This window comes from Psittacula echo (genome assembly GCF_963264785.1).
Source record: "Psittacula echo genome assembly, chromosome: 3".
NCBI classification, from domain to species: Eukaryota; Metazoa; Chordata; class Aves; order Psittaciformes; family Psittacidae; genus Psittacula; species Psittacula echo.
In genome coordinates this window covers 124,257,007-124,271,206 of record NC_137736.1, presented here as the reverse complement: position 1 = coordinate 124,271,206, position 14,200 = coordinate 124,257,007, and the positions used below count along the sequence as shown (strand labels likewise).

The 14,200-nt window shown below is 46.8% G+C and overlaps 1 protein-coding gene across 1 annotated transcript; it reads right to left on the bottom strand.

Annotated features, from left to right (window-relative positions):
* Positions 1–9,961: 9,961 nt before the first annotated feature.
* Positions 9,962–10,744, bottom strand: KCTD21 (potassium channel tetramerization domain containing 21; the record flags this gene model as incomplete). The annotated part of the gene is made up of 1 exon (XM_080613661.1): positions 9,962–10,744. The coding sequence occupies one exon, from the start codon at positions 10,742–10,744 to the stop codon at positions 9,962–9,964; it is 783 nt and encodes a 260-aa protein (XP_080469787.1).
* Positions 10,745–14,200: the final 3,456 nt, after the last annotated feature.

Genomic DNA, 14,200 nt, shown 5'->3' with positions numbered 1-14,200 from the left:
TGGGATGAGATGGGACGGGATGGGATGAGATGGGATGCGATAGGTTGCAATAGGTTGGGATGGGATGAGATGAGATGGGATGGGATGGGATGAGATGGGATGGGACAGGATAGGATTGGATGGGATGGGATGAGATGAGATGGGACAGGATAGGACAGGATAGGATGAGATGAGATGGGATAGGATGGGATGAGATGGGATAGGATGGGATGGGATGGGACAGGACAGGACAGGACAGGATAGGATGGGATGGGAAGGGAGAGGATGGAATGGGACAGGATAGGATAGGATGAGATGGGATGGGACAGGACAGGATAGGATGGGATGGGAAGGGAGAGGATGGAATGGGACAGGATAGGATAGGATGAGATGGGATGGGACAGGACAGGATAGGATGGGATGGGAAGGGAGAGGATGGAATGGGACAGGACAGGATAGGATGAGATGGGATGGGATAAGATGGGATGGGACTGGACGAGATGGGATGGGATAGAATGGGGTGGGATGGGATGAGGTGGGATGGATGAGATGAGATGGGATGGAATGGGATGGGATGGGATCTGGTAGGTGATGCTGGGCTTGGATGGTGTGGGGCCAGGAGTAGTGTTGGGTGTTGTGGGACCAACTATGTGTTTGGGTGGTTTAGAGCCAGAAGTGGGGTTGGTGTGGAACCAGGTATGGATCTGGGTGGTCTTGCATCAGGTATGGAGTTGGGTGTTGTGAGACCTGGGTGATGTGGGGTTGAGTGGTGTGGGGCCAGCATTGGAGTTAGGTGATGTGGGACCAGGAATGGAGCGGAGTGGTTTGGGGACAGCAATAGGGTTGGGTGTTGCAGGACGTGGGTGATGCGCTCTCAGCCCAGAAAGCAACCGTATCCTGGGCTGCATCAAGAGGAGCGTGACCAGCAGGTCGAAGGAGGTGATCCTGCCCCTCTGCTCTGCTCTCGGGAGACCTCACTTGGAGCATTGTGTGCAGTTCTGGTGTCCTCAACATAGGAAGGACATGGAGCTGTTGGAACAAGTCCAGAGGAGGCCACGAGGATGCTCAGGGGCTGGAGCAGCTCCTGTATGGAGCCAGGCTGAGAAAGTTGGGGCTGTTCAGCCTGGAGAAGAGAAGCTGCGTGGAGACCTCAGAGCAGCTTCCAGTGTCTGAAGGGGGCTACAAGGATGCTGGGGATGGACTCTTCATTAGGGACTGCAGTGACAGGACAAGGGGTAACGGGTTCAAACTGAAACAGGGGAAGTTTAGATTGGATCTAAGGAAGAAATTCTTTACTGTGAGGGTGGTGAGGCACTGGAATGGGTTGCCCAGGGAGGTTGTGAATGCTCCATCCCTGGCGGTGTTCAAGGCCAGGTTGGACAGAGCCTTGGGTGCCATGGTTTAGTGTGAGGTGTCCCTGCCCATGGCAGGGGTTGGAACTGGATGATCTTAAGGTCCTTTCCAACCCAAACTATTCTATGATTCTATGTGGGCTCAGGTGGTGGTAGGCCTGTGTCATGTGGGGTTGAGTGTTATAGGACAAGGTATGGAGTATTGTGGCTGTGGGACCAGGTATGGAGCTGGGTGGTGTGGGGCTGGGTGATGTGGTGTTGGGTGATGTGAGGCCAGGTATGGAACTGTCACCAGTGTTACTTCATTATGGTACTGGGTGCATGGGGGATTGCTCTGCCTGTCGCACACCCTGAGAAGAGACAGTTCACAGCTCATCTATCTTCCTTATGCACATCTTCATTACAATTCCATGAAGTGCCCACCCAATTCCCGTTACTCATCCATATGGTCATTTGGGTAGATGAGGCTCTGATACAGGCACTGTGAATTTTGAGGGTTGGTCTCTGGGGCTTGTGGTGCAGAAACCACCACACCCTCTCAATGAGGAGAGAACCTCTCTTTTGGGGAGAAATACCCCAACTCAGTTTACCCTTCTATGGGAATCTGTTAGTTAAGGACACTGGAATGTGTTTAGTCTTTCCATTAACTCCACATTCTTGTTCAGTCTAATTTATGACCCTGACAGGCTCCAGAGTTGTTTTCTTTTGCAGCCCTTTACCTATTTCTCAAGCCTTATCAACAGGAGTAACCTACACTGGTTTGGGAGAAGACATCTGGTCCTCTCGTTGCAGCCTTCCTTATCCTGAGAATCCTTATAGCCTCTGTACACAGTGAAATATGAGTTCAAGAGTCCCTGTAGCCCTGCTTATGGCTGCATTTCTATATTTGGTGAAACACTGATTTAATTTGGTATAAATTATACAGTGAAATACTAATTTAATTCAGTATCAGAACCAGCTATGGAGTTGGGTGGTGTGGGGCCTGGGTGATGTGGTGTTGAGTGGTGTGGGGTTGGGTGATGTAGGGCCTATGTGTATGGGGTTAGGTATTGTGGGACCACCTATAGAGTTGGGGGCTGTTGAGCTTGCATGATATGAGGTTGGGTGGTGGTAGGCCTGTGCTATGCGGGGTTGGGTGGCTGTGGGACCCAGTATGGAGTTGTATAGTGTGGGGTCTGGATGCTGTGGGACTGGGTTGCATGGTGCGAGGCTGCTGTGGGGCTGTGCTTGCAGCAGCCTGGGCTTGGGCTGCTCCTGGTGGCCAGCATCTCAGTGAGGTGTGGTGCCAGTTCCATGTTCGTCATTGCTGGTCTCACACAGGGTTGGCATCAGCTGAGTGCATGCCCCAACCCTATCTCTTCATGCTCCTCTGTATTCACTACTGCTGTTCCTACAGGGCTCAACTTCAGCCGTTGCTTCCTCCAGCAGACTCCCTGGTCCTTGGGATGTGGTTAAAGAGATGGAGGGCTCTGCCTCACCCTGGATCTGGGTAATCTTTTAGGATCTCCCTCTGGATGCTCCTTTGCATCCCCTCTGCAATGTTGGGCAGAGTGCTGGGAAGCCCACCATGCCCCTCGCCATCAGCACAGGCTTAACCCTGCTGATTCTCCTGGATGCTGGAGAGAGCCTCTTCATCAGGGACTGCAGTGATAGGACAAGGGGTGATGGGTTCAAACTGAAACAGGGGAAGTTCAGGTTGGACATAAGGAAGAAGCTCTTCCCTGTGAGGGTGCTGAGGCGCTGGCATCAGGCAGAAGCCCCTTCAGATTTCACCAGCTTAGTTCTGCTCTAGGGAAGTACCATCTCCAACCAGTGCCAACAGGGACTGAGTCAGCTTCCAGGCATCAAGTGCTCTTCTAGAGGAACAAGCCCAGTTTTTAATACCTGGAAGAAACCACCAGCCTGGAGGGTGGATGCATGCAAAGCTGATGCCTTTTTGCTTCCTTACAGCAAACCTTCATCTGTCTTGGGATTGCACCTTGGAGGGGCTGCATGAAATCATCTAGATAATGTACTAAACTGATTTTCTCCTGCACAACACCACCACATTGCGGTTTGTTCCATCCTGAGGATTAGAGACAGGCTAAACAGTGGTAAAGCATTAGGGGTTTAGAAGGGTTTTCACTGGAGAAATGAATCCTCTGTAAGTGTTTGAAACATAAATGAGCTAATGCGTTTTAAATGGGGTTGATTATTAAGGAAGACTGGTTCATCTGAGTCTTCTGCACTGATTTTCAGGGAGCTTCCTGCAGTTCTCAGCCACGGACATGTCCAGGTAAGCACTGCAGTCACATCCTTAGAGAGGGGAAAACCTACAGATTCAGCAGGTATCACTGCATGCTTTTCTCCCCTTAAGAAATGTACATCAGACAAAGCATCTCCTGCTTCATTCACATTTTATGGACTGTCTTCTCATACACAAATCAGTTCACAAATGAGTTCCAGGCAGAGAAATGCAAGTGGATTTTAAATGTGAGAGCTCTACAAGCTCTCTGTGGAAATAAACCCCATCTTTTGGCACTTTTCAAATAGGCATGTTTGTGTCCATCAGTATGCGGATGCAGGAGTGGTCACAGAACGAAGCCAAATGATTCCAAATACACTGGAATTCTGAGCAGTGACACCAGATTCAAAGGGATAGGGTGAAAACGAAACTCCTCAGAGGAGCCTTCGTCACAACTTCTCTGTTTATCTGTGAAGTATCAGTTCTGGTGTCCTCAATAAAAAGGACATGGAACTGTTGGAAGAAGTGCAGAGGAGGCCACGAGGATGATCAGGGGCTGGAGCAGCTCCTGTATGGAGCCAGGCTGAGAAAGTTGGGGCTGTTCAGCCTGGAGAAGAGAAGCTGCGTGGAGACCTCAGAGCAGCTTCCAGTGTCTGAAGGGGGCTACAAGGATGCTGGGGAGGGACTCTTCATCAGGGACTGCAGTGACAGGACAAGGGGTAATGGGTTCAAACTGAAACAGGGGAAGTTTAGATTGGATCTAAGGAAGAAATTCTTTACTGAGAGGGTGCTGAGGCACTGGAATGGGTTGCCCAGGGAGGTTGTGAATGCTCCATCCCTGGCAGTGTTCAAGGCCAGGTTGGACAGAGCCTTGGGTGCCATGATTTAGTGTGAGGTGTCCCTGCCCATGGCAGGGGGTTGGAACTGGATGATCTTAAGGTCCTTTCCAACCCTGACTGTTCTATGATTCTATGATTTATTTTGAATAGTCTATGTTTGAAGGCAGTATTTATCACTCCTGTCAACATTATATATGGACCCCACCAGCCTGCCCTAGGATATATCTGATTGACTGCAGTTATTTACTGCCAGCAAACTCAAGCAGCAATTTATACTCAGCAACCCAAGTTACAATACAGTAACTACAGCAGCACATACGTTTGGTGTTTTAAAGCACATGCAAATCAAAGCAACGCTGTCTGCTCCTGACAAGGTATTAGCATAACTCTTGGCATGACCAATATTTAGGTGCATAATAGGAGATTAAAATTGGAAAGGACCAGTGAGTCATTCTAATTGCAGCCTCTTTCTGTAGCAAAATCGATGTCTCCGTTGTTATCTTCCTGGGTTTATTCCTGAACACATCAAGTTTATTTATTCTCCCTTTCTAAATCCTGGGTTTCTTCTTAATGTGAACTCTTTCAGGTGTAACTTTTTACACCTATTTCTGTTATTTCCCTACCATCACCTGCACAATGAATGCTCCTCCCTCCAACCCTTAAGAGTGACACAAACCAAAGTGGTCTTAATATTTACGTATTTAGTTCCTTCACTGTAACTGGACATTGTTTGATATTTAAGAGTGATCAAGCCTAAAAACACAGAGAAAATTCTTCCTGGACTCCATTAGGATGCTTCACAATAATCTTTTTAGCATACAAGAAATCCCACTGTGCTATGCATATGCCCATATCCAAAATGCCATTAGACTACAGCTTAAAAGTTGTTAATATAGAATCATAGAATCATAGAATAGTTAGGGTTGGAAAGGACCTTAAGATCATCCAGTTCCAACCCCCTGCCATGGGCAGGGACACCTCACACTAAACCATGGCACCCAAGGCCTCATCCAACCTGGCCTTGAACACCGCCAGGGATGGAGCATTCACAACCTCCCTGGGCAACCCATTCCAGTGCCTCAGCACCCTCACAGTAAAGAATTTCTTCCTTATATCCAATCTAAACTTCCCCTGTTTCAGTTTGAACCCGTTACCCCTTGTCCTGTCACTACAGTCCCTGATGAAGAGTCCATCCCCAGCATCCCTATAGCCCCCTTCAGACACTGGAAGCTGCTCTGAGGTCTCCACGCAGCTTCTCTTCTTAGGGGATATCCTCCCCTAATTGGTGCTTTTCTGCTCTAGCACTCCTGGTCCCTCTATTCAGTGGCTGTCTCAGCATCCAGGCCATTTAAATACAAAGTGCAGGATTTGGCCTCATTTTGTACACACAAGTGTCAAGGGAGATGTCAAGGACATATGGCAGGATCAGAACAGGAGTTATGCACCAAGATATGGAACAACTTCAGACTTTAACGGACTCTTCATTAGGGACTGTAGTGATAGGACAAGGTGTAACGGGTTCAAACTGAAACAGGGGAAGTTTAGATTGGATCTAAGGAAGAAATTCTTTACTGTGAGGGTGGTGAGGCACTGGAATGGGTTGCCCAGGGAGGTTGTGAATGCTCCATCCCTGGCAGTGTTCAAGGCCAGGTTGGACAGAGCCTTGGGTGCCATGGTTTAGTGTGAGGTGTCCCTGCCCAATGGCAAGAGGATGGGACTGGATGATCTTAAGGTCCTTTCCAACCCTAACTGTTCTATGATTCTGTGATTCTGCTAATAAATGCCAAACAAATGCTTTCCATGACTAGTGATGGGGTAGTGCTGTACTAGATATGGCTTTGTGCACATTCTCTTTGATTCAGGAAAACTTGTAAGAAGAATCATCAGTGCTGTTGGCTGGTAAACAAAAGGAAGTTACTTGGAGAACTGCATTAAAGTTCTGGTGGCCCCAATATAAGAAGGACATGGAGCTGTTGGAACAAGTCCAGAGGAGGCCACGAGGATGATCAGGGGCTGGAGCACCTCCTGTATGGAGACAGGCTGAGAAAGTTGGGGCTGTTCAGCCTGGAGAAGAGAAGCTGCGTGGAGACCTCAGAGCAGCTTCCAGTGTCTGAAGGGGGGCTGCAAGGATGCTGGGGAGGGACTCTTCATCAGGGACTGTAGTGATAGGACAAGGGGTGATGGGTTCAAACTGAAACAGGGGAAGTTCAGGTTGGATACAAGGCAGAAGCTCTTCCCTGTGAGGGTGCTGAGGCGCTGGCCCAGGGTGCCCAGAGAAGCTGTGGCTGCCCCATCCCTGGCAGTGTTCAAGGCCAGGTTGGACACAGGGGCTTGGAGCAAGCTGCTCTAGTGGAAGGTGTCCCTGCCTGTGGCAGGAGTTGGAGCTGGATGATCGAACTGGATGCTCTCACCACCTACACCTCTAGAGCTCCAGATAAGAAGGTAAACAAGAGGCAGCTATGTAGATGAAAAGCCAACAAATGCTTTGGAGAGGGAACAGTCCTATAAACAGTCATTATAACGTAACTCACAGACTGCAAAATTAGGGAGCAGCTACAAATTTAGCTTAGCATGTAGTTTGAAATAGCAACTGCGTTTGTGTAACATATGTTTGACTGCAATTGCAAGTGATTCACTCGCTGCTTGTTTCATGTACTCAATTATCAAGCAGAGAAACTGTGGCATTATAAATAGTCCTGCTTAAAGATGTTTGTTCTCCTTTGCAATTTAGAGGTATCTCAAGTTTGAGTATTCCTCCCAAAGCCTCTCTTCCCTCCTGTCTTTATACTTGCTGGGAATTTTGCATCTCTCTGTATGCAGAAGAGAGAGATTTTGCATCTCTCTGTGCATTAACAATAATAGAATGATGGGTTAAAGCACTCCAGGAGTAGACCTGGGTTCAGTTCTCTTCTTAGCCTTTGGGTATTGAAACCCCTAGGTCCATGTCATAGAATTACCCCAGTTACTGTCTAGCCCAGGTTGGAGCTCTCTTTAAAGGAGCTGTATAACTGCTTTTAGTGTGGGTGCTGCTACCATCCAAAGAGAAGAGGGTGGGTGCAAAAGTGAGGAGTGAATGCTCTAGATTAAGCTATGCATGGTGTTCTTATGGACTCCTCTTACTTGCCTTTGACCAGCAAATGCAGTAATGCTTCAACTCTCGTATTCTGCTGTATTCTCCAATACAAATCCATTTGTTCTAAAGAGGGTAGGACAGACTTCCCCCCCGCCTTCCAATGAGATTTAAGCCAACCTGCTCTTACCTTTGGATAAACTCAAGCTGACAGGAGATAAACTACTGCTGATAGGTAATATTTCAGTCCTGACATACAAGAACTCCTGTTACAGATCAGGGGATCTATTCTCAAGGGCATAGGTTAAAAAGAAATGCTGTTAATAGTCCCCAAAAGCTCTGTGATCATAAATTCAGCAGAGGCATATCTGTTGCAAGGCCTAGATTTAATGAAGAAGGGTTCATGTATGGTACTTTACAGATCGTAATACTATTACTATTATAGATCATCACTGTGAATGTTCAACTGACTCATGTCAGAAACAAGATTCACACAGGAGTCACTTTACTTTGTCAATGGCAGGCAGCAACCCCTGGCACAGATTACTCCCACTTTATAGTTCAGGATGGATGGGGAAAATGGAGTTCTTCCTAATGCAACTAAATCTAGAAGAACATAGTGACTCAGGCTGGAATTTGGCCCCAAAATCCTGTTTAAAAGCCTCCAAAGTTGCCAGGTTGAATGGTTCTGAGGGCTTCAAGCCCAGGCAGTGCTTCCTAACAGCATGGTCCCATGTAAATCACGCCGGTTTAGCACCAAGTCAGATACGGGCAGTGGTTTGTAACAGGCTGCCCATAGCTGCAGAGTGGGCATTTTTACCATCACCATCCTTTGTGTTCCTCCCGCAGATACAGCTTGGGACAGTAAAAATAGCTTTAGCTCACTGGTTTTTTACACCAGTAACAAAAAGCCTCTTTATGCTTGTTCGCAGGTCAGCTTGATGTAACGACAGGAGAGTTACTTTGGGAAACAAGGACATGAGCAACACTGAGCTTTGCAGCCCTGGGCTAAGAACTTTTGGAAGCAATAAAGCTTCTAAATGCAAAACTTGGTTATTCCATTTTCCCTTCTATCTCATTAGAGATAATGGGAAATGTTCCAGAGGGTCTCTCATGCACGCATAGCAATCTGGTTAGGGAAAGACAGCTAAGATACTTCTAAACAGAATTAGCTAAGGGTGAACCACCTTGAATGTGGTGCAAATGATATTTAGAACTAGTATGCAGCTAAGAGATTATGATCTTCATTATAGCACAGACTAGGTGGGGAGGAAAGAACTTGCCCATTGGCATCACCTCTGGTTTCTCACTGCCTTACCTCCAACTCTCTGACACTGAAGCCAAGCAAGCAGGTAAAATGCTGGCTTAGCGACCTGACCATTTCACAGTGATGTAAAAGAAATGGCTCAGTGTACCAGGATAGGAAAAGAGAGCCTCTGGTTTTGTGATAGGAATGTTTGATAGGAATGTTGTGTTTTCAGATGGAATCAGTCTTTCCCAGAGAGCATCCCATGCACTCCAGGGGATGGGAGCTGTGCCCATAGAACAGGCTTGAATGCTTAGAAGATATTTGTGGGGCTCTGCCCCCAAGTCTGTCTCTATCACAGAGTTTCAGCAGCATCCTGCAGACAAACATTAACATTGTAAGAGAAACAAAAGGACTGGTTGTCTTGGATGCCTTTGGAATGTGGAAGTAAAGGTTTAAGAGCATCCAAGGTGCAGATTCCCCCACCAGGCACAATGTTCTCAGTTTGTAAGAAGGCCATTCCCTCTGCTATGGCCTTCTTGGTCATTCCCCATGCCAGGCACATCATTTAAACAGGGGTTTCCTCACAGGGTTCGGAAAAACCCCAAGCCATCTTCAGATGGTGACAGAAATCCTTTGTTGAACCCAAAGAGACAGGATCCCTTACTCGCAGTTTGCACCATCCTTTACAGCTTTACCGAGTGCTGCATGAGTGCTTTATTGAGTGCTGCATGAGAAGCATGTGGCTTCTTCTCTGCGGATCCAACCAAGCTTCTTGGATGCTCTGCACGGGTGATATGGCCATGACATGGAAAAGTGTTCCCATGGCTCTCTGTTGCACTGCAGCTCCATGGCATCTTTCACCGCATCTGTGCTCCAGATACATGCCAAACCTTGGTTAGTGAACCCTCACATCCTTTTGCAATAGAGGTTAAGGATCACTCCCATTTTCCAACTGGAAAACGTAGGAAAGACAGAAGTTAAGTGATTTTCCCACAATTGTACAACAGGTACAAAGAGGTCGAGGCAAAGCCAGTCCTTAATTCAGTCGCTAGACAATATTCCTTCCGTGTAGAACAAGGACATCATCTGAAAGGTGGTATTGGTAATTACATTAAAGGAAAATCATCTCCCTGTTAGTGACTCTTAATCCAGATGAGCATGATTCTGAATTAGGTTGTAAGTGTGTTTTAAAGGGAACCACTTAACCTGTGTTATCTCCATGCTGGCACCATCATAAACCAGCCATTCCTACTTGTACCGAATTAGGCGAATAATCTTATTATTCATGAAGTCTGAAGTATGTGGATGAGAAGAATCTATGCAGAAACCATCACTCATGGCTATTTTTAGCACTTCTTCCACAAACACTTGGAAACTATTAATTTGCTTATTATCTGGCACTACCCACAGTCTCTTTAAGTTCTGCCTGGTGTATTCCTCTTCAGGAAGGCCTTCCACACTTGCCACCCAATCTAAGGTCAAATGGTTGGGGTCCTGCAAGTAGCTGGATATCGATGAGAGGTTTCCATTGAAGCAATAGTAAAGTTTGGAACTGAGGAGCTTCAGGAACAGGCATGACGTGGAGAAGATATGAGCACTGAACACTTCCATGTTGGAGGAAGACAGGCTGTAGATCTGGGGTGCTTCTCGGACGGTGAAGTGAACGGTCTGGGTCTTCTGATCGAGGCTGATGTTGAGCATGGCGTTTTTCTCTGCTTTAGAAAGCTCCACCTCCTTCTCTTGCAAGGCTTCAATCAGGGGCTGGATTTGATAAAAATCTACTTCTCTTCGGAGTAAACCCATTTCCTGGAAGTCTTCGGGAAGGTCCAGGTGAGAAGTTCTTAAGAAGTTCAGGATGTACCGGAAGATTTTGCCATCTCTGTCAATAAAGCAGTTGCCTTGGCTGTCCTTCTTGGTTGGGATCTTCCCACTAAACATGGCCCCCAGCATGGAGTCTGGGAAGCTCGTCAGGGTGGACAGAGAGGTGGTGTAGAGTTTTCCTCCAACATTGAGCGTGATGGGTTCTGACATGATGGCAGAGTCACGATGTTGGGACTGATTCTAAAAAACAACATGAAAAAGAATCCAACACCACACATTCAGTTGTTTATCTCTTTGAAAGGTTAAACTACAGAGATAGAGTCCTAAATATAGAAGGGTAAACTACATGGCAATGATTCATCACAGGAATTAGAAGTGGGGATTACTTTTGGAGGTTGTATCTTCAGAACAAGCATAAGGATGCTTTTTCTCCCAACAGACTTAAACAGGACTTTGTTTAGTTCAGTTTAATGCCAGAAATCATGAGTCTTCCAAAGCTTTACACTCATGCTGAAAGTGCAATCTCTCCCATGGATGCCTGCAGCTGAACAACTGACTTCAAAGCAAGAGTTGTGTTCTGGGCTCATCCGATCCCATCTCCCTTATAAACACAGAGTTTAGAGGGGAAGAAAAAAGACAGGACACAAACTGGACACATCCCAACATCTTCTGTGGCATTTGGAGATACAACTAAAGCAACAAAGCTGTTGTAGCAGAATCCCCTGACGCACCCTTGAGTACAGCTGGCCAGCAAGCAGTGCTGCTCTAAGCACATGCTTAGAGAGCTCCATTCGGCAGGAAACCCACCAGGCTTTCTCTTTGCAATGTGTTTTACCTTTGGAAACATCTCGTAATTAATCTGGGCCATGCCCCAGCTGATGTAGTTTCCACGCAGCTCCTCTGCAGTCAGCTGAGATGAACGGAGGATGTGATTTTATGGTGCAGTGAAGCATCACTGCCTCTGGAAGGGACATTCCTCCCTTTGCCCTCCACTATACCTTCCTCTCCCCTTATGCCAGCTCTGGCACTCATCTGATCCCACAGTGAGCCAGTTCAGGGAGAAAACCCCATCATTTGCTATTCAGAATATGCTTCTGTTACCTCTTAAGATTGGGCTGGACAGGGTGCTGGGACATCATATCTAGGTCACGCTTTACCAAGAAAGGTTGGACCAGATGATCCTTGAGGTCCCTTCCAACCCAGTATTTTGTGATTCTATGATCTTGGAACCAGATGAATACCAGGGCTGGTGCGAGGGAAGAGGAAGGAGCAAAGTAGCCCCTTCCATTGCAGATCAACTCAGCTGCCCCATTCCTGCTAGCTCAGAACCTGCAAATCTGGTTTTCCTTGTCTGCTGAATCCAAATCAATCAGCTCATTCCCACTTTTATTATTGACTTTATCAGCAGGAAACCCATTAAAGTCAGCTTGCAGAGGCTTTTGCTAATAGCAACTATGCTCATTCAACAGAAAGCAGCCAGACAGATCCCTTAAAACTAAAGTGCAGGCATTTTCCTAACTAGTCATGGAATAATCATAGACACTACAATGCTATTATCAGCTCTGGAGCCACAGCAAAACAGAGATAGGAAGAATGTCATCTTGCTCTGGAATATCAGTACTTTTATGGCTGCTAAACCCCACAGAATAGTGTTAATGGCACCCTAAAACAAATATACCTCTAGATAGCAAGAACATTTTGCTATGAAGAACTTGCCCGATCTAGGGCAGCTAACGAACAGGTCAAAGGAGAATCTGTACTTCACTTCTAGTTTAAGACTAACATTCCACTCTGTTCTTTAGTCCACTTTAGCCCTTAGCACACAGTGTCCATCTCACTGCACAGTAACTAAAGAAAGAAGCACACCTCTGAATCCACTGGGTGCTTTGCCTGTGTATCCCTTAGTCCCACATATCCAACAGAACCAGCAAATAAAGATGCATGCATAGACCAACACAACACCCCATCTACGCCCATGGCCAAAGACCATCCTTGTGACTAACCTCAGCCAAATATACCCTACAAAAAGCTATTTGTTCCAGTGCTAAACTCCCTTTAGCACTGTCATCTCAGCGTACTTCCCATTCGGGAAGACTTCTACCCAATTTAGAACAAACTGCTGTTTAAAACAGATCACACAGAGGCTTCAACGTGTCTAATTCTGTTGTACAAGTGGCTGCATGTATTTTTTCCCCTAAGGGCTTGCAATATGTCTGTTAAAGCACTGCTACAAGCACGATCTGACATTCACAAAACCAACTTAAAATGGATTTTACTCTTTTATCCAAGTTTCATCAAGCAAAAGCATTGCCTAAATGTCCCTCCAAATAACGCAGCCTGTAGGCGCAGGCCTGCCAATGACCCCAAGGGCCATGTTCATTGCTTCCCATCTCTGCTACCCCTCAGGCTGCTTTAGACTAAACAACCCAAATGATTCTGTTCTTTCTTCATAGCTCATGTTTTCAGATTTGGGAGCCCAAGCCTGCTTATCGATACTATGGGAGTAGTTTTCTCATGCTCTCTTAGCCAGATGCAGAGTGAGATGTTACTCTCCATATGTATATGACAGGCTTCACTTGGCAGAGTGAAGGGATGTTCTCTTGTCAAGAGTCACAACCTAAAGCCCACTGGATGGTCCAAAGATTTTCATTTCAAACTCAACATCCTCCATGTTTAGGGGGCCTATAAGGATGCTGGGGATGGACTCTTCATTAGGGACTGTAGTGACAGGACAAGGGGTAACGGGTTCAAACTGAAACAGGGGAAGTTTAGATTGGAGATAAGGAAGAAATTCTTTACTGAGAGGGTGGTGAGGCACTGGAATGGGTTGCCCAGGGAGGTTGTGAATGCTCCATCCCTGGCAGTGTTCAAGGCCAGGTTGGACAGAGCCTTGGGTGCCATGGTTTAGTGTGAGGTGTCCCTGCCCATGGCAGGGAGGTTGGAACTGGATGATCTTAAGGTCCTTTCCAACCCAAACCATTCTATGATTGTATGATTCTATAAGTACATTCTGATCCAAAGACTCACTGGCAATACAACTTGGATAAGAGGCAGACATCTCAATCTGGTTGTCCTGGTTTCAGCTTGGATAGAGTTAATTTTCTTCCTAGTAGCTGTTAAGAGTGCTGTATTTTGGATTTAGGATGACAATAACGATAACACACTGAAGGATTCCTCCCAACTTGACATATCCTATGATTTTAGGATGGCTTACTTGTTGTTGAGCAGTGTTCACACTAAGTCAAGGACTTTCCAGCTGCTCACACTGCCCTACCAGTGAGTAGGCTGGGGGGCAGAACAAGAAAATACCTTGCAACTGCCTTCTTTATCAGCAGTCTCAAAAGGGAGGCTGCCAACAAAACATGGCAGTAACATGAACTCTTTGAAGCTGAAGACCACATCTATGCTGCCAGCAACAGCATCAGCCATTCAACCAAGCTTTGGCTCTGGCATTGGAATTGATGTGGGTGCAGCAGCACAGAGCCTGGCAGACATGGTGTTACTCCTTCCCTGTGTGGGCTCTGCTCCTCTCCCACCTCTGAATGCTGCTCACACACGTGCCCTGATCAGCCTATTCTGCTCAGGGCTGTTTTGCAGCCTCTAGACCCATACAGGCTGGATTCCAGCCTCCCAAGGCACCAGCTTCCCTTGCTTTCAGACCTCCCA